General features: G+C 34.4%; 1 protein-coding gene across 1 annotated transcript; it reads left to right on the forward strand.

Moving 5' to 3' along the window:
- The first annotated feature begins 323 nt into the window (after positions 1–323).
- Positions 324–1,739, forward strand: LOC131939280 (uncharacterized). Its single transcript, XM_059297493.1, has 3 exons — positions 324–450; positions 788–866; positions 1,256–1,739. The coding sequence occupies exons 1-3, from the start codon at positions 327–329 to the stop codon at positions 1,719–1,721; spliced, it is 669 nt and encodes a 222-aa protein (XP_059153476.1). The 5' UTR covers positions 324–326; the 3' UTR covers positions 1,722–1,739.
- Positions 1,740–18,935: the final 17,196 nt, after the last annotated feature.

An 18,935-nucleotide genomic window follows, 5' to 3' on the forward strand; every position in this document is an offset into this window, starting at 1 on the left:
TTTGTGTGCGTGTTTGTGTGTGTTTGTGTGTGTGTGTGTGTCATCCCTCAGTTATTGCGGTTGTAGTGTGTGTGTGTGTGTGTGAGTGAGTGTAAAAACATCACCGATGTATGAGGCTGCGATAAATGAACCGCTAATAAGTGTTGATTAATTGTAAATAAATCGTATTACATTTTCGTCCATGTATCTCAGACTCTCCAAACCCAAACCCGTGTGATCAAGTGTGCTCAGATATACAATCACAGCGCCTTCAACAAACAACAACATTGGCTAGAGAGACATTTCCTGATGGCATCATCACCCTCAACTACACCTTGCCGTCAAGCATGTCAACAACAAATAAACCAACCAAACGTGTCGAATGCATTAACTCCAGCAACAGTTGTGTTTGTATTGAGAATCAGAATCTCAATTTTTCTGCCAACACTTTAACTGGCAATACTAATGAAGGTAAATCATTAATATTTATATAAAAGAATGTTGATATTAAAATTGATTAAATATTAGCTCAAAATTATCACTTCACACTTTATTTTTATAAGCTAAGAAAAAAATAAAATTGGTAATTCAACACAATTTTTGTTATAAGGCGTTTTTTTATTATTTTTTTAATGAAATCATAAAAATATGTAGGCCTACCGCTTTTTAAAAATACTTTCACCCTAAGCATAAGAATCATTTAATTTGAATGAACTGGAATTAAGCCTTATTGCGTGTCTGTAATAACAACTTACGACATATGCAGGCAAATCAATTGAGTATAAAATTCGTGCTTCCTTTTTTCTAGCTGATGTAACTTTGCCGTTTGTTTTGGGCTTAATCTTGGCAACTTCCATAGTCATCAACATCGTAATGGGGATCGTTGTGTAAGTTTTGTAAAAAATATATTCATTTTTAAAAATGCGTGCTCTTTTAAGATTAAAAACACGAATTATATCACAATATCAATAGGAACTTGTATTTTATTTCCACCTTAAGTAATGTGTGTATATTTTTAAAAAAATTATAATGAGCAACTTGTTATGTTATTTAATAAATGGAATTCTTTATTTGTGACAGGGCCATTTTAACGTTTGAATTACTTTATCCAACTTGAGGTCTACAATTTAGTATAGTAAAAAAATTTATGAGTACACATTACATGTTCATAATCAGCAAGAACTGCAAAATTTTGCTCTCTCCGAGATAAAATCCAATACATTTTCTCTTTGTTTAAAAACAAAAATAATGATTGTTATTGGCATTAACGTTTCAGCTGTTGGGTCGTGGCTAGGTACAAGCGTCTCAACAGAGAGAAGATGAAACCCGTGTCATTTGTAGACAGCTTCATCTTCGACCTGAACCACACGCCCGACCCCTGTCAGCCAAACACCAGGGCTAATGAAGACACAGCAGGACAAGTACCCCTTAGAGGTCAACAAGACACAATCGCGTACAATGGTACAACAGAACTGACCTACTCTTACATTGACCAGGTTCAAACCCAGATGATGGAATCTTCAGACTACGATGATGTTGATGTCAGCGCATTGCCCGGAGGTCAGGTCAAGGTCAAATCAGATGACCCTGTGAAATCAGCCCCACCCTCCCAGGACTGTTCAGACCCACACTCCACGTATCACCACCTGTGGGCGCAGAATGGACAATTAAATATGGTGGACACTGTCTACGGTGACAGTAGCACCTGTAGTGTAGACAGTGAAGGGGATTCCCCTGTGTGAAATTTATCTTTTTAAGCCTGAGTTTTATAAGCAAAAATAAACTAACCTTTCAAATATGTTTTCTCTGTTTCATCGATGTATCTAATCTAAAAACAGATACATATACATTATATATATATATATATATATATATATATATATATATATATATATATATATATATATATATATATATATATAATTATGTCGGAGTCTGTGCATGTGAGTGTGCTCTCTTTAGGTATGTAGTTAGGGAGGGTAGAGCGGTGAATGTATTTCTTAGACATTAAGTTTTGTAAGAAGAAAATTTCATTTGCCAGTAAGAAATGAAATTCTTGCTTATCAGGATTTACTGATACACGGTTGTTGTATAAAAAGAATGTTGTAGCTGCGGTTGGATTATCTTTATTCTATAGCACCATCACACGCTCTAGTATATTCTTTTTCCCTTTGTTTTTAAACTATTGTGAAAGCCGAGTCCTCTTTCTTCTACAATCAAACACACGCTGTTGTCGTCAAAATTCTTTTGAAAAGAGGCCGCTAGATATTAAGACGACTTTTGTTTCTTTATTGAATCTTTATAGCGTTTGTTAGGGGACTATAACCCATTATGATTTTCCAATGTAAAATGTAATTTTTTTTGTATTGGTAGAACTACTATTCTGTACTATCCTGTATTCTACAAATAATAAGACGCTTATTTTTCAAAACCCGATCAGGCCAGAAATGAGTATCCAAAGATTGTATATATATAGATGGGGGGGGGGGGCAGAATTTTTTTCTTGCGGGGTGGCCCTTTTTTTCTAGTTCCGCCACTGCTGATACCCATCTTAAACTTCATTTAAAATTTTCGAAAACTTATCGCAAGCTGTCTTTGTTTTTGTCGCCGAGTCTTGTATTAGATCTCCATCAAGGAAGTAGAATAGCATAATGTCAGTCAACGTGTGCGTTGTGATGTATACTTTAACGTTATAAGTGGTTGTCATCCATATCACGTTTACTTACACTTAAACAGCAAAGCAAAAGACGTTCTCAATTTATCATGGTCCGTCATCGAGTATTTACATATATATGTGAAAGATCGATAAACATCGGTTGGGTAGACGTTTTTTTTTTGAGAAATTGGAAATATTATAAAGTACTACTTTTGTTCACAGAAAAGCACTCAAGTTTGACCGAAAGCATTGCATAATATATTAAATCTTAGTATATTTTTTCATTCACTTATCTAAAATGGTACACAGGTTATCGGTATTTTGATAAACAAGAAATAGAATAAAGTACTACTTCCGGATATCGGAAATAATTCAAAATACTGGAGTCGGTATGGTCGAGTCGGTAAAGCTCATAGCTGCTAAACCGATAAGTCTTAATTGGCGCATAACCAGATGACACGTATACTTAATTGTGTTGGAGGGAATCCCTTCCAACATTAAAATTAAGAACGAATAAGAAGAAGATTCAAAATACAAGAACTATCCATGTACAGATCTTTTACTTAAGTATGAAATTCCGTCTATCTAACTGAAACAGTACTAAAGTTATCTTGTTCCTACAAACACATTGGTACCAATTCTGGTTACCTTAAATCGGTCAAAACGTATTGCAAACCTGCGCATACAATGTATTACTTGTATATGAAATTGAAATTTTGTCTATCTAAAGTTAATGGATTCTAGTTGTCAGCTTTTGACAGACCGGAAGTAGAGAACTATCACTTCCGGTTACCGGACATTGCTCAAAAGTTGAAAGAAAACTCTCAATGTGATACAATACTTATATATGAAATTCGGCCAACATAACTGTAACGGTACACAAGTTACATAAACGCGGACAGGATCACAATACTACGGTTTTTTTTTTGTTTTTTTTACCGGGAAATACAATGTTGTAAAACGTCAAACTTTTTATTTTAAATCTCGATATTGATTGTCTTCGCGATTTCATTGCTTCCTTTTATTTCGTATAGGATAAAGTAGGAAGGTGTAAGACTGCAAAGAGTGTCAAAAGCTCATTAAATTTATGTGTACAATTACAATTACTATCACTATACTCTGTATATAATCTGAAATTGTGTTTTACGTACGCATTTAACCTTGAATCTCTCAAAAATAAACGCATTGTCTAACTTATCATCTCAGATTCATCAGTGCTTCAATGGCCTAAAGTTCTGCAGCTGCTTCAATTTTTGGAATGCCTTACTCGAGAATGACGAGGCCCTGAATTCTACTTCGGTCCACTTAATTCATAACATCGTCCCGTGCACTGTTTTCGTATGATAAAAGTGTGATAGTTCAGCTATGATAGCACACACATCCGTTTTCTCTTGCATGTATTTATATCCTGGTTTTATAGTATTTTTTGTGTTAAATATGAATCTGGTTCAATAGCAGAATATTGCAAATTTTTTAACGTAAGGGTTCAAGCATTTAAAAAAAAAAAGGAAAACGGATTATTTTGAAATTTAATAACAACGAGTGATAAAAATGTCTTTATATTCATTCATCGCATTAGTTTGCTTAATTGGCTTCATTCAGTCAGAGGACTGTTATATTTCAAAAGTGAACAAAAAGTTTCAAGTACAAACGCATGATGGATTGTACTATTTGTTTTCACGCGATCGTGAGAAATTTAAAAAAGCACACGAGGTGTGTCGCAACATTAACGGCTATTTGACAGATCTCAGAGTGAACACAGTGACGTTCTTTAAGGTGAGTTAAGAAAAATATAGGCCTGGGGTTGAATGATGAGCTCTATTGCTAGGTGTATATGTTCTTACTATATATATATATATATATATATATATATATATATATATATATATATATATATATATATATACATATATATATATATATATATATATACTTGCGAGTTATTTAAATGTAAACAATGTCTGCGCTTTACTTCTTGGATCATATTTATCTGGCACGGGTTACTTACACTATCGCCAAGCACATCCCAGGGCGTAGGGCCCATAGCTCGATTTAATCACCGAATGTCGTGTGCCACCGTATCAATATTGTAAGGTGCTCTTTAAAACTGACGTAGGCGCCATAGTGCTTATAGGATAGCACGCGGTACTAAATCGCACCCTGCCAAGGCGCCGGCGGACGCGCCTACTTCAATTTAGAGAACGACAATAATGTATCATCTTTTCTCCAAAATCTATCGGACTGTTTAAATTGTATACTGCAGGTGAGCCGCTCCTGCGAATTAAACTTTTTTGCGCAGAAATTGATCCTAGGTGGTGGGGGGGGGGGGGGGGAAACTTGACTGCTAGTCACCGTCGCTTCACATTAATTATGGTAAAACACATCATCCTTTAAAAAAACAACTAGTTTTTGTTGAATTTTCAATCTTTTTATTGTCCTATGTTATCTGATTATCTTTTTTGTGCCATTGCTATGCCGAAAGTCCATTTTCAGAAACAGTTAAATTCTACTCTTTGCCTATATATTTTACCTTGTACTTAAGTTTGAACCTGACTGTCCCTAGGGTAGTTGAAGATAGATGGTCTTTATTCTGGTACTAATATTTCAATGTTTTCACCAGATGGTACGTGGAATCTTACTCTATTTATTTTCAATTGTATATTCTTAATTAACCCTTAATTTTTTTTTCAAATACGTTGTTATTTTTGTCTCTTTTTGGGGTGAGTTGGGGTGTGGCATTTTTAAAGTTTTTTTTTCGTGTATCCAGATGTACACTTAGTCTTATATATATATATATGTATATATATATGTATTTGTGTGTGTCTGTTCGTCTTATATTCATTACTACACCTTTCATCCGATCAACATGACACTTTAGGAAGTTGTTGAGAGATATAATCGAAAAAAAGGCAAATTCTCAGGGGTGACTCCCCGTAAGGGCGCGATTCGATTCTTCTCTATATACGTTATATAAAAATAAAAGTCGATTGCGGATTGACACCGGGCGTACCCGTGAGCACCATGGCGCCTACCTTAATTTTAAAACAGCGCGATAGGCTATGGATACAATGGGTTGCTATAGTCGCTCATTTAATCGAATCAGGTGCGTCCTCCGGCGTCTCTGCAGGGTGCGATTCGGAAGTCGGCACCCAGTGCTATCCAGCGATCACTACACGCCTACGTTAGTTTTAAGGAGCACCCTACAATATTGATAATGCGGCACACGAAATTCGACGATTAAAATAAGCTAGGTGCCGTACGTGGCGCCCCTGTTGTAGTGTAATCGGGTTCACGAGAGTGCCACTTTCCGTACCCGACACTCAAGACTTTTATATAGTGTAGTTAAACCGATAAATATGATCCAAGCACATGCATTGTTTACATTTAAGTAACTCAATTTTAGAAAACAAGGAAGTATATTGAAATAGTGAGTAACTAAATATTTTAATATAATAGCGAGTGTTTATTGGTTATATTTATTATTATATCGTTCATTACCGAGTGTTGCAGACTAATATTTTTATAAGTTTAAAAAATTAAAACATAATATTTATGAATATTTGTGCATGGAGCTGAAGAGCCGCATCTTGACATCAAAAGAGCCGCATGGGGCTCGCGAGCCGCAGGTTTCCGACCCCTGATCTAGTGTTATGGACACTCTCTTTAAGCATAATTTATTAATAACCCTTTTGATAGCATATGCAATTTATTTTAAAGTACCTTTTCACTGAGATACGTCATCGGAGTTCGGGAAATGAATATAAAATATTTAATTAAACTACCCTGCACTCTACCAGCTGATCACACAGTACCATTTGTATAGTTAAAAACTGGACAGTCTATGTTTGAAATTGCAGGCTTCTTTATTTAATCCTTTATGGTCCCTGTGGAGCAAGGGGCTGTAATCACATTTCTCCATCGGACTCGGTTTTAAGCTGCTCCCATTATCTGCACCCAGCGGCCTTTGCCTCTTCCTCTCCCGTTCTTCCTTGTGATCATCTCCCAGGTGATTCTAATCTATAGCTTTCTCTGCAAAACTATCTTCTTCCCTTCTCATGGTATGTCCAATCCATTCCCAATTTATGGGTTTTGAAAACGTAGGAGTTCGCTAAAATAAATAACTTGTACAGTACCGTTTCAAACCGGATGATCCATGTGGTTAGGTGAAATAAAGTTCACCTGTTTAGCATATTATGTAGGAATGCTGTGGTCAGCACTATGTTCAGCCGCAATTACTTTCCTCAACGTCAGTCAGGTACCTATCAGAGCTGGGTGGACTCAGTGAATTACTAGGGTCTAGAGCCTGGGATTCGAACTCCAGATTTTTGGGTTAGTAGTAGTGTGCTGTACTATCCGACCACGCCTTCCATGTTGTAGCTAACATGAGGAGTAAAACTGCTAGTAGATCAAACAAGGAAACATAAAAAATACTTTAAAAAAACTTTTTAAAAAACCACGTTTTTCTTGTGGACTAAAAAGTAGAAAATAAATTTTTCTTTTGTGCTTCCTCGAGCTGTGCAGGTTCTTGTGATGACTGACAAAAAACGTGGGTACGTTCACCATCAAATTTCCCGACCCATCTGCCCGACCCACGTTTTTTGTCATCAAATGTATGTAAATAGTTATTTTCTACTTTTTAGTCCACAAGAAAAACGTGGTTTTTTAAAAAGTTTTTTTTAAGTATTTTATTTTCTCCTTTTTAGTCCGTTGCTACACATGAAAAACGTGGTTTTTAAAAAAAAGTTTTTTATATAGTTTATTTTCTACTTTATCCAATGACTTGATTAAGTATGACTTGACTAAGTGTTTATAAATACACGGACTAAAAATCTTGAGCGACCAGGATTCGAACCTGGGTTGTCGCGGCCACAACGCGAAGTACTAACCACTATACGATCACGGCCAGCGCGCTCACATCGATTGGGGCCGAAGTAACTGTGTCAATAGGCCTCAAGTCTTGTCGGTATCTTTAGAAATCATGTCCTCAATTTTATGGTCCTTGGGGCGTAATTAAATTAAGCTAATTACGGTCACTAATTGCTAGTTTTTATGATTGCATCTGAAATTGTTAGGCGAAAGTAGCATGCATGCCAAATTTCAGGTCTCTAGAGCAATCAGAAGTGGGCTAATTTTCGATGTCAATTTTAACAACAAACAAACAAACAAACGCGAAGCTGAGTTAAGAAAAACGTGTTAAAAACGTGTTAAAAATTACTGGCTTCCGGGTTCACTTCATACATTTAAAAATACCATCACACGCAACTATTCAGCACACTTAAAAAACACAAAGAAATAGGGTGAGGCGGAGACTGTGTTAACGTTTATGTAACGTGTGTACAAGTGTGTATTTTACTACCGGATTTTCCTGTGAGAAGTGAAACAACTCAATGTCGGATTGATTAATAAGGTTTAACAAGTTAGAAATTCACTAGATATTTTAAATAACTACTACTGTACGGTTGAATTATAAATGTTGGTGGATTTTAAAAACAGCAAAAATGACTTTAGGTTTCTATTTTTCTTTATTGGGATTGTTTGGATTGACACAAGCAGATGGATGTAAAGTTTTAAATGAAGTTTTTCAAATACAACAATTTCACGGATTTTACTATTTGTTTTCACAAAAACCTGCAAATTTCTTATATGCGTACAACATGTGTCGAAATTTTAATGGGTATTTGACGGATCTTAATAAAAACAAAACAGAATTCTTTCAGGTAAAAACCAACAAACCAAGTAAAAAAATATTGTTTTCATAGTGGATTATATTTTGTTATTATACATTAATATTTACCTAAAGAAAACCAGTTATTTTTAATGTTTATTTGTTTAGATTTTAAAATGATGAATTTCTATTTAATTAACAGAATTTAGCTAATGCGAGGAATATCTCTATCGGAAGCTATTGGATTGGGCTTTTGTGGACAGAGTCATTGAAGAATCAAGTATGGGACAGTGGTAAAGATATTTGTTATCAATCTGAAATTTATAATATAGAAAGCTTACATGTAATTAACGTAATTACGTTCATGATTAAAATTTCAAAAATATATAAGAAACAACAACAACAAACTTAAGGCTGCTTGTTTAATATTTAAACAAATAAAACCAAACATGAGTAGTTATTAATAAAAATTAGCCTAGCGTTCAAGGAAAACTTTAATTTGTTTCTTGTGAACACACTGTAACACAAGTAAGGGTAATCAAGTGCGTTGCACAATTTAAAAACACAAAACTACAAACAGGTAAATAAAACACTATCATAGATGAAACAAAGGTTTGTTAACAGTAATAATAATAAAACTTTAACACACTATCTACGCTATACAAAAACTAAACGAGAATCACAGTCTGTTTTAAATAGTCTACAAACGAAATCACATAAACCATTGAATATAGTAGCATGCAGAGCTTCACATTTTTCCAAGGGGAAGGGCGCTTAAATTACTCGAGGAAGTGGGCGAACGATGGTTAAATTATTTTGTATATAAAATACATGTACATATTTAGCGGGTGGGGGGACGGACGCAAAACTAACCTGATAGAAAGTAAATAAAATACGAAAACGCAAGCTTAATCAGAAACATAAACACAAACATAAACCCAAACATGAACGCAAACTTAAACGGAAACATAAACAATAAAATAAACGCTAAAACATAAACGCAAACAATAAAGCAAATGGAACGATAGACGAATACATAGAGGGCATTTAGGAACGGCTTATAAACTATTATTGATTAAAAATAATAATTAGTAAACAGTATAATCAGTATATTATTTAAAAAAATGATGGTATTTTTAAAACACCTGTTTTCACCTACCACATTATACTTTATCAATCCATAATAATAACAATTTTTTTTTTGCCTACATTAAATGAAGTTAAAAAAAGTATTTCTTCCTCGATGTAATTTTTTTCAAATGTCATTTATTAAGGAAAGTAATTGGCACTAAGGGACATAATTTGTATACTAACTTTTTCCCGACAAAATTAAACTTTAAAAAAAGACGTATATTTAGTTTTATTTTGTTCTATACACATTACTTCAATTATAACACTTTAAAAATATTACAAGAAGGCGATTATGTCGAGTTTTTACTAAAAGCATTTATCCACAAACATATCCTCCCGCCACATACACATAAGATGACTCCATTGAACCATACTTATTCCTCAGACATGTAATATTGTCCCGAATTACTCCGCTGGTGCGTTACTACGCTCATCTTGCGACATATGAGGACTGTCGTAGATTAAATGTATAGCTATTTCTTTCGCTCTAAAGTTGTGTACATATTATACTGTAGTTTTGCAAAGTATGAGCTCCAATTCTGAACATAAAGATTATAAGCCGGGAGGAAAGAGAGTCGGGTATGAATACCTGGAAATAGCATTCATGCTTTTCTTAATAAGTCAGTATGATCATAAAGGTGGGATATAATTTTTTCTGATGTAAGAAGATGTACATGAAAGGAGACTGCTTTATTGTATACATTTCTGAACAAAAATTATTATACTACTTGAATTACCACCAATAAAGAAGGCTATAAGAGCCACTTTTTACTTTCTCGTATATACGAAGTATAGAGAACGTCTTGTAATCATGCAAAAAAAATCGAGATTTTTACAAATCTCGACGTTTTACATCTCACTGATACGGAAAAACATAATTTTGCAATCTTGTCCGTATGTCTGTGTGTCTGTGTGTCTGTGTGTGTGTGTAAACACGATAACTTGAGTACCGTTACAGCTAGGTTGATGAAATTTCATATATAAGTATTTTGTCAAAATCGTAGATCCGTATCAACTTTTGAGCGATTTCCGATAACCGGAAGTGGTACTTTTTCTATTATGAATTTTTCAAAAGCCTATAACTTGAGTACTATTTCAGATAGATAAATGAAATTTTACATGTAAGTAAAAGATCTAATTCTCTTCGTACTGTCAAATTTTGAGTAATTTCCGTTGACGGGAAGTACTAATTTACGCTATTTCCGATTTCTCAAAAACGCATCTAAATTTATAAAGTACTAATAATATTGCGCACCATTATGAACATCTTTATTCGGCGTTCGCTTGGTGTGCAATACTTTTTTCTATGAGATTCTATTTCATTTTAAAAAGTTTATGTATTTAAAATGGATTAAAAATCATAACTATATCCCGAGTTCCCATCCCCTGTTGTTTTATATAAGAATATTCGAGAAAGTTTAGGGGAGATCACTCCCGGTTTATTTACTTTCTCGTATATACGAAGTATAGAGAAAGTCTTGAAATCGTGCAAACAAAAAAAAATCGAGATTTGACGTTTTAGGGCTCCCTGAGTCGGAAAAACATAGTTTTGCAATCTTGTCCGTATGCCTGTGTGTATGTGTGTCTGTCTGTCTGTCTGTCTGTCTGTCTTTGTGTGTGTGTAAACACGATAACTTGAGTACCGTTACAGCTAGGTTGATGAAATTTCATACATAAGTATTATATCAAAATCGTAGATCCGTATCAACTTTTGAGCGATTTCCGATAACCGGAAGTGGAACTTTTGCTACTTTGAAGTTTTCAAAAGCCTATAACTTGAGTACATTTTCAGATAGATAGATTAAATTTCACACGTAAGTAAAATATTTAATTCTCTGCCTTCTATCAAACTTTGAGTAATTTCTGTTGACCGGAAGTAGTAATATACTCTATTTCCGATTTCTCAAAAAAAAAAAACACATGTGAATTTATAAAGTACTAATAATATTCCGCACTATTATGCACATTTTGTTTTGGCGTTCGCTTGGTGCGCAATTCTTTTTTCTACGAGATTCTATTCTATTTTTAAAACTTTAAGTAATTAAAAAACATGTCTATATTTCGAGTTGCCGTCCCATGTAGTGTTATATAACAATATTAGAGAAAGTTTAGGGGAGATCACTCCTGGTTTAATTTTTATATGTAAACAAAGAACTGGGAAAATTAAAAGTTGAAATTACTGTAGAAGTTATATACCTTTATGTAGGTACAATTGAGCAGTTAAAACTCGTTAATTTTTTTATTGATTTTCACACCTATTTGAAAACCGTTCATTATAAATTTTAAAGTTTTTCTTTTATCCAAAAGTTTTCTTCGTTTATTTTTTAATGTAGTCAAAGAACGGGGGAAATTAAAAGTTTAAATTCCATGAGCTGTTGCGTTACTAATAATTAAAACTGAGTAAAAAAGCGTTCAATTATTACCACCATAACATTTAATTTCTGAGTATCTGGTATTTTTCAGGTGCCTACCGCACCAGATCTATCTATTTACCTTATCTTTACCTGTGTGTCGCATCTGCAGGTTGTCGATCTAATTTAAGCACTTTATAAAATATGTAGTTTATATTAGGCTGCGGTCACTCTAGGTCAATTGTCGGTAATTTTAAACTGGATTATTGAGATGACTCTGATTTTCCCGTTACAAAGAGAGCGAACGGCAAACTTTGTCAAGAACAATTACTCTGCAACTCACCTGCAAGGACCTGATCTAATAGGTGTGAGTAATAAGCAAACAAACCAAACATCCCCCACTTTGCTTTTATAGTTATAGATATCGAGTGTGTAGAAGACAAATGCTGTTTGTCTACTTTTTATGTGAAATCAGTGTACATTTGTACTTATGTCGGCAATAATACACGCTACAAGAACAGTTATGTAAAACCCAGAATGATTATAATTATATTATATCTGTTTTCGCGGTTGTAATATTTGTAGGTAGAAGATACACGGAACCGAAAATAGAACCTCCATGGAAACGGTGGAAATACTATTTAGTCTACTACTACTGCATGGTGCTACAGATTAAATCGGGTACACGGGAATGGAAATACTGTGATGATTCATTTAACTACATTTGTATGTTAGGTAAATAAGTATTATTTTAAAAATAAATACTCTTCTAAAGTGTTGCCATTAAAGTATAATTTAAGACTTCTATTTAGTTCTCAACGTCTGTTTATTTGTGGGTTTTTGGCCAATTTTGTTACTCAATTTTGATATAATTCTAATGCAGCGATTTCGTTCAAACTTTCTAAATACATTCTACTTTGATGACAATACAAGTCTATTTATTTGTTAATTTAATTAGATGTTTAATTTGCAATTAAAATTAATTAAAGGGTTTCGAAACTAAGAGGAGATAACAAAATTAAGCCACTCGATAGAATACTATATTCAATAACAGAAGGGGAGATAACTAGCTAGACGCGATCTCCCTAACAGTATTATGAATTGTGGCTCACGAGAATGTTTACAATCGTAGAGCCAGTCAGTCTGATTAAGGCAGATAATAAAGTTTTTAAACGATTTGAAATTAAGATGAGGTAACAAGATTAAGAAATATCCTTCGCTAGATCAGCTTGCTGATGCCTGTAAACTGTGATCACGGACGGCTACTTTCACGAGGCAGATAATCGTCTTTCAGATATTGCGAGCTACGGATGGTGTTTTAAAACAAATATTTTTAGTCGTGTCGACTTCATAAATTTTAGAAATCACTAAAAGTAGAAAGTTTTTTATAAATATTTAAAATCATTTATAGGAACAAGCTTTTGTTTTCATTGCATTTAGAAGCTTGTTCCTATAAAGATTTTTTAAAATATTTTTTTTAAGATGAACATATTTTTATAAAGCATTTTTAAAGTTAAATTTAAATTATATTTGAACACCGGAAAGTTATCTAAAATGTATACTTTCTCAAGCGCAATGCAACTTTTATTTTTAATTCTAGACAATATCAATTTTAGAGCATGTATTTCAAACTATCGTTAGATGGTTAAAATCATAGCACCTAATTATACGCTATTATAAACTAACTAATAAAAATATTTAAGATATCGGAAATCTTCCAAATACACAAAACGACGCCATCAACAACACCTGCCTCCTCATCAACAACGCCTTGAATGGAACCTCAACACCACCAGAGCTGTATACAACTGATGACACTGACAACATGACCACGCCTAGTCCTTGTTTGCACAACACCAATGACACAAATGAGTGTGTCTATGACACTTACAACTTGACCACGCCTATTCCTAGTTTGCCCGACACGAATGCCACAAGTGAGTGTGTCAATGTCACTGACACACAGGAAACAGCTAAATGTGAATGTCGAAAACAGGATCAAGGTGAACCTGTCACCTCTAGCAATAAAGGTACATATATAACTATATATATATATATATATATATATATATATATAGTTATATATATATATATACCTGATTTATGTGTAATCTGCGATTCACTGTGCTTTTATTGATGTATTTGTACCTGTACTTAACCGTTCTATAATCAACTATGCATGCTGCCCAGTTTCGATTAGGCTTTCGAAAACATTGAGAATTTGAATGCTTAATTAATTCGCCCGAGGGTCGGTCTACGACCTCAGGAGTTATGAAGAGGTTCCTACGTGGACATTTTTTTTTCGATTTATAGCTCATATAAGGCGCCGGTCAGTCGAGGTCAGTTTTGACCCCCTCATCGTAGATTTTCGGCCAACCGGCCCCCGTGTTCTGTCGCCCCAAGGCAAGATCCTGCCAAATTGGAAGCGCCCGACAACTTAGCTTTATATATTATAGAGATTAACAAATTGCATAGATAAACAAAGATTTCAATAAAGTAATTAAGGCCTGAAATACTTTAGTATAGAAATGTATTATTTGAATAGATTCTAGATCTAGGTAGGGTCTACATCTGTGTAAGTCTAGTTTTTCCGTAGATCTAGATCATCTAGATCTAGATTCTAGATCATCTAGATCTAGATCTAGAATCGTTAGATCTAGATGATCTAGAATATCTAGATCTAGAATATCTAGATCTAGAATATCTAGATCTAGAATCCTAATAGAATTTGTTTTTAAGTTTAGCCCGAGCAAAATTGTATTGTATAAATTTTATAGCGTACGTAGATCTAGATCTAAATAATATTTGAATGAAATAGTTTATTTCTTTTTATTCTAAACACGGCAGATGACGTCATTATAGTTAATGTATAAACATTAGTGACGTCACTGTTTTAAGCATTCTTTTTCACAACTATAAACGCTTTTCCTGTTGCATAATTAAAACTGTTTTTCTACATTCAAATACGCCTTTATTTTTTATTTTTCTTCTTTAAATAAAATTGTGGTTATACATTTAAAACATCTACCATATTATTTTCAACAAAAGTCCGTAGCAAGTTCTCCATATATCGCTGAAGATTCTGACGTGATATCCGGCGAAAATATTATGCGCACAGACAGAGAGAGAGAGAGAGAGAGAGAGAGAGAGAGCGCACTTGGGCTTTTATATATTAGGATTAAAAAATAAAAGTAATGCTTGATTTTTGTGTGCTAATAATTGATTAAACTATGTTGTACATTTCTTACCTATAGATGAGATATTGGTGCTAGTTCTAGCTGTGATCTTGACAGCGTCGTTGATAGCTAATTTCGTAACAGGGATTGTAATGTAAGTTGTTTTTTTTTACGCCCAAAGTATTAAGTTATTGAAGCTCAGAGTTTTCTTATTTGATTATTTGTTAATAAAATAATTAAACATTAAACCGTTTAAAGCGAGAAATAGATTAATGACAATTTATTGTATTCTTTTCAGCTGTTTCGTATTAAGTAAATACAGAAACCTAAACAAGGAAAAACCGCGAGCTATCTCCATGTTTGACATCCTTAACGTCGACAGCTCTCCTATGCCACCCCCCTCTCCTCAAGATTTCTACACAGACTTAGACCAAGACACACCCGCAGACACTGGAAACATGCACTCCTCCTGCACTAAGAAAAACTCAGCATCTCTGTATTACTCAGATGTAGATAAACATAAGGATGGTTCCATAGAGACAGCCGTAGACCCATGCTACACCCAGCCTTCACGCCAAACAAAGACAAACGACTACGAAGAATCGGTTCTAGGAATCGAAAGCTCAAGAGATGAAATGTTAAGCTACTCCCACCTTCACGAAACTAACGGACACGCCTCTGCTGGAGATAATGTGTACGGTATAGAGAGCGCTTCTACTTGTTTAAACACGCCTGAGATGAGTGCATCTGATGGTCAAAACAAAGATGTGCAGGTGATTGTGTTAGAGCAAGAACCGGGTGCATCTAATGAGTTGTACTGCAACGCTTGAGGGTACATCAGGGGGTCAGTACAAAGATGTGCAGGTGATTGTGTTATCTGGTGCATCTTATGAGTTGTACTGCAACGCTTGAGGGTACATCAGGGGGTCAGTACAGAGATGTGCAGGTGATTGTGTTATCTGGTGCATCTTATGAGTTGTACTGCAACGCTTGAGGGTACATCAGGGGGTCAGTACAAAGATGTGCAGGTGATTGTGTTATCTGGTGCATCTGATGAGTTGTACTGCAACGCTTGAGGGTACATCAGGGGGTCAGTACAGGGATGTGCAGGTGATTTTGTTACCTGGTGCAGCAGATGACTTGTACTGCAACGCTTGAAATTAGATGTTCAGTACAGATATATGCACATGATTGTACAGCAGCGCCTGAGCTTTAGTAGTTTCTGTTAACATTTAAACTCCCAAGCTGATTAACACAATGCATAGAATCTAAGTTTAAACCTAAACATGAACCATGTAAAATTTAAGCTGAATAGAAATTTAAGATACAGATTTAGTGACAATTTGATGATGTTAAGAAATCCAGCACTTAATATTTTCTCATATCGTTCCCTTGTAAATACAACTATAACAGGCGCATCCCTTTAATTAAAATGTTCATCCGGTAACTAGTCCATTGCTCCCACTATAGGGAAATGATTTTACTAATGCTGCGACTTTATAGCTAACAACAAATGACTTAAAACAATCTCCAGGAGAAAATTGTAGTCCGTCTACAACCTCTCGATATTATTACATTGCGCCAATATGGTACTAACAAGCCAACTTAACGCTTTTTACTTTAACATAAAATGTTCCTATTTTTATGACATATTTTTTCAAGTAGAAATAAGTACGATGCTTAATTCCAGAATGAAATGTTAGCGTTAGGACCGTGTTATTTCATTTCATTAAGTTGAATATATCTTTTTTTAGTTATAGGCCCAATAGCAAATCGAGTGTGTGGGGGGGGGGGGAGGAATGTAGTTGTAAAACTCTAACATGAGTTAAATACCGTATCTCGAGATTGCATCATATCTTTCAACGAACCGTATACACAAAATCGTCCAATGCACCAGGGCATGAAGTGAAAATTTAGAAACCTGAAGAAAACAAACGGGTTTTGCTGGTGAGAAGATGTTTGTTAGAAAATCAACTTCCTAATGCGACTCAGACTGTACGTGGGGCTATTCCTTAGTAGAGAAACTTAGACCACTATGACACTCGTTTCCTAATCTGTAGTGTTCCAACTCCATTGCTGCCATTTGTATGAATTAAGGTACCTTTTTTTTTTAAATAAATAAATTATTCTAAGTGTTTTAAGTGAATTTGAATTCTTACGTTCTATATCAACATAGTCATGAATCATTTTACTAAGCTACAAATATTTTTTTTGGTAACCAAGCTGATAATTACACGTATAATGAGTAATGTGTCAAAGAAAGGAATATAATGTGATACAAAAATGGTATGTATTTGGACCTTCCTAAAAAAAATAGTGACAATTTTTTGTGTGTTTTGGCTTGGAAAAAAATCGTTATTAAATTTACAATATATAATTGAATTGTATTATAAAATAGAATAAAAATAAAAATTCTTAATGTATAAATGTCAATTTAATTTTTAAGCTGTTATTTTTTTTATTTTACTTGTAAACCGTAATCCAAGTACATTTATATTTTGTTTAAATATTCGATTATGGTCTGTGTTAAGGTTAGATGCTTCATAAATAGGAATAAAGATTCCTCTTTAGACCTAATCCGTTCGGCAAATGAAGTGGAGTTCATGTTTCTCGACCTCTGCACATTAAGGGATAATGTGTTCAGCACTATGCCCAGCTGCCATTACTTTCCCTAACGTGAGTCAGGTACCCATCAGCGTTGGGTGGACTCAGAGACATTTCACTTACTTGAACCCGGATTCTAAGCGCTATACCGCTGTACCACGCCGTCCATCATATAATTATATAGCTTTAAATAAAATTTAACATATCATGTTACAGATGTTAAGCATCTTTTAGTTAAGTGCTTTCTTGAATTGGTGTGTACTGATGTATAAGCAGTGAGTTGTAGGATGATAAATTAAGCACTTTTTGACTGAGACTAAGTTACAATACATTTTAACTAAGTGTTCTCATGCTTACAGTGTTTTTTTATATTATTGATTTTTTGTATCTTTTTAAAAGTCGTGTTAAGCTACTGGATTATGTTTTTTCTCACAGAGAATAGATGAACAGTTATGTGTATTAACAAAGCTAACACGTCACACATTTAATTCGAACTCGAGACGTTCGAGTTAGCAGTCCTGTGCTCTGCTGTCCGACCACACCGATACACACGCAGGGACACAAACACCCGTACATACACACGGACAAACACACTCACTTACACATAAACACGTGTACGTTGACATAAATGCAATCACATACACACATTTACGCACGCATAAATACACCCCCCCCCCACAAACACACATAAGCAGACACACACACTTACACAAAAGCACACATGCGCGCGCGTACCCGCATTCGCACGAACACACACACAAACACAAATGCGCACACACACTCCCTGGATAATTCCAGCAGGAAGGTAAAAAAAAATGTTTAACTTGACCAAACCAAGTGACACCTGCTTCTGAACTGTGACAATATTTGACAGGTAATTGAGTTCAAATGCGGATACATTATTTGAAATTGAATCATTTCGACAAACCATCTAATCAAATATTTGAATTTAAAATACCGTTGAACATAACAGGGCTGCCGTTACTCGCAATTTATTTTGTCAATGATACTATTTAGAATTTAGATTACTTTACCTCTGTGTATAGACCCTAAATCTTTTTCCTCGTTGTTTATCTAAATCTGTTTTTTTTTTCGTTAAAATCTATGTTTGGCTTTGCAGTTAGTTTCGAAAGCGGGAAAAGCCATTTACTCATATATAATTTGGTTCCGATAATGCCTATGTATAATACAAGTATCTAAAATTTGTGGACAAAAATAAACACGAAGAAGCGTCAATGTGAAACAAAGTCATCTTCCAGAATTATTCCTATTCTGTATAATATGTATACGAACCCTGTATATTTTTACCTTTTTGAATGCCGGGATTTCAAGTAAAACAATTTTTATGTAGAGAATATAGTTAAGCTTCTAAT

The sequence above is a fragment of the Physella acuta genome, unplaced genomic scaffold, assembly GCF_028476545.2.
Source record: "Physella acuta isolate Inbredline_101_S28 unplaced genomic scaffold, ASM2847654v3 ptg000272l, whole genome shotgun sequence".
Classification (NCBI taxonomy): domain Eukaryota; kingdom Metazoa; phylum Mollusca; class Gastropoda; family Physidae; genus Physella; species Physella acuta.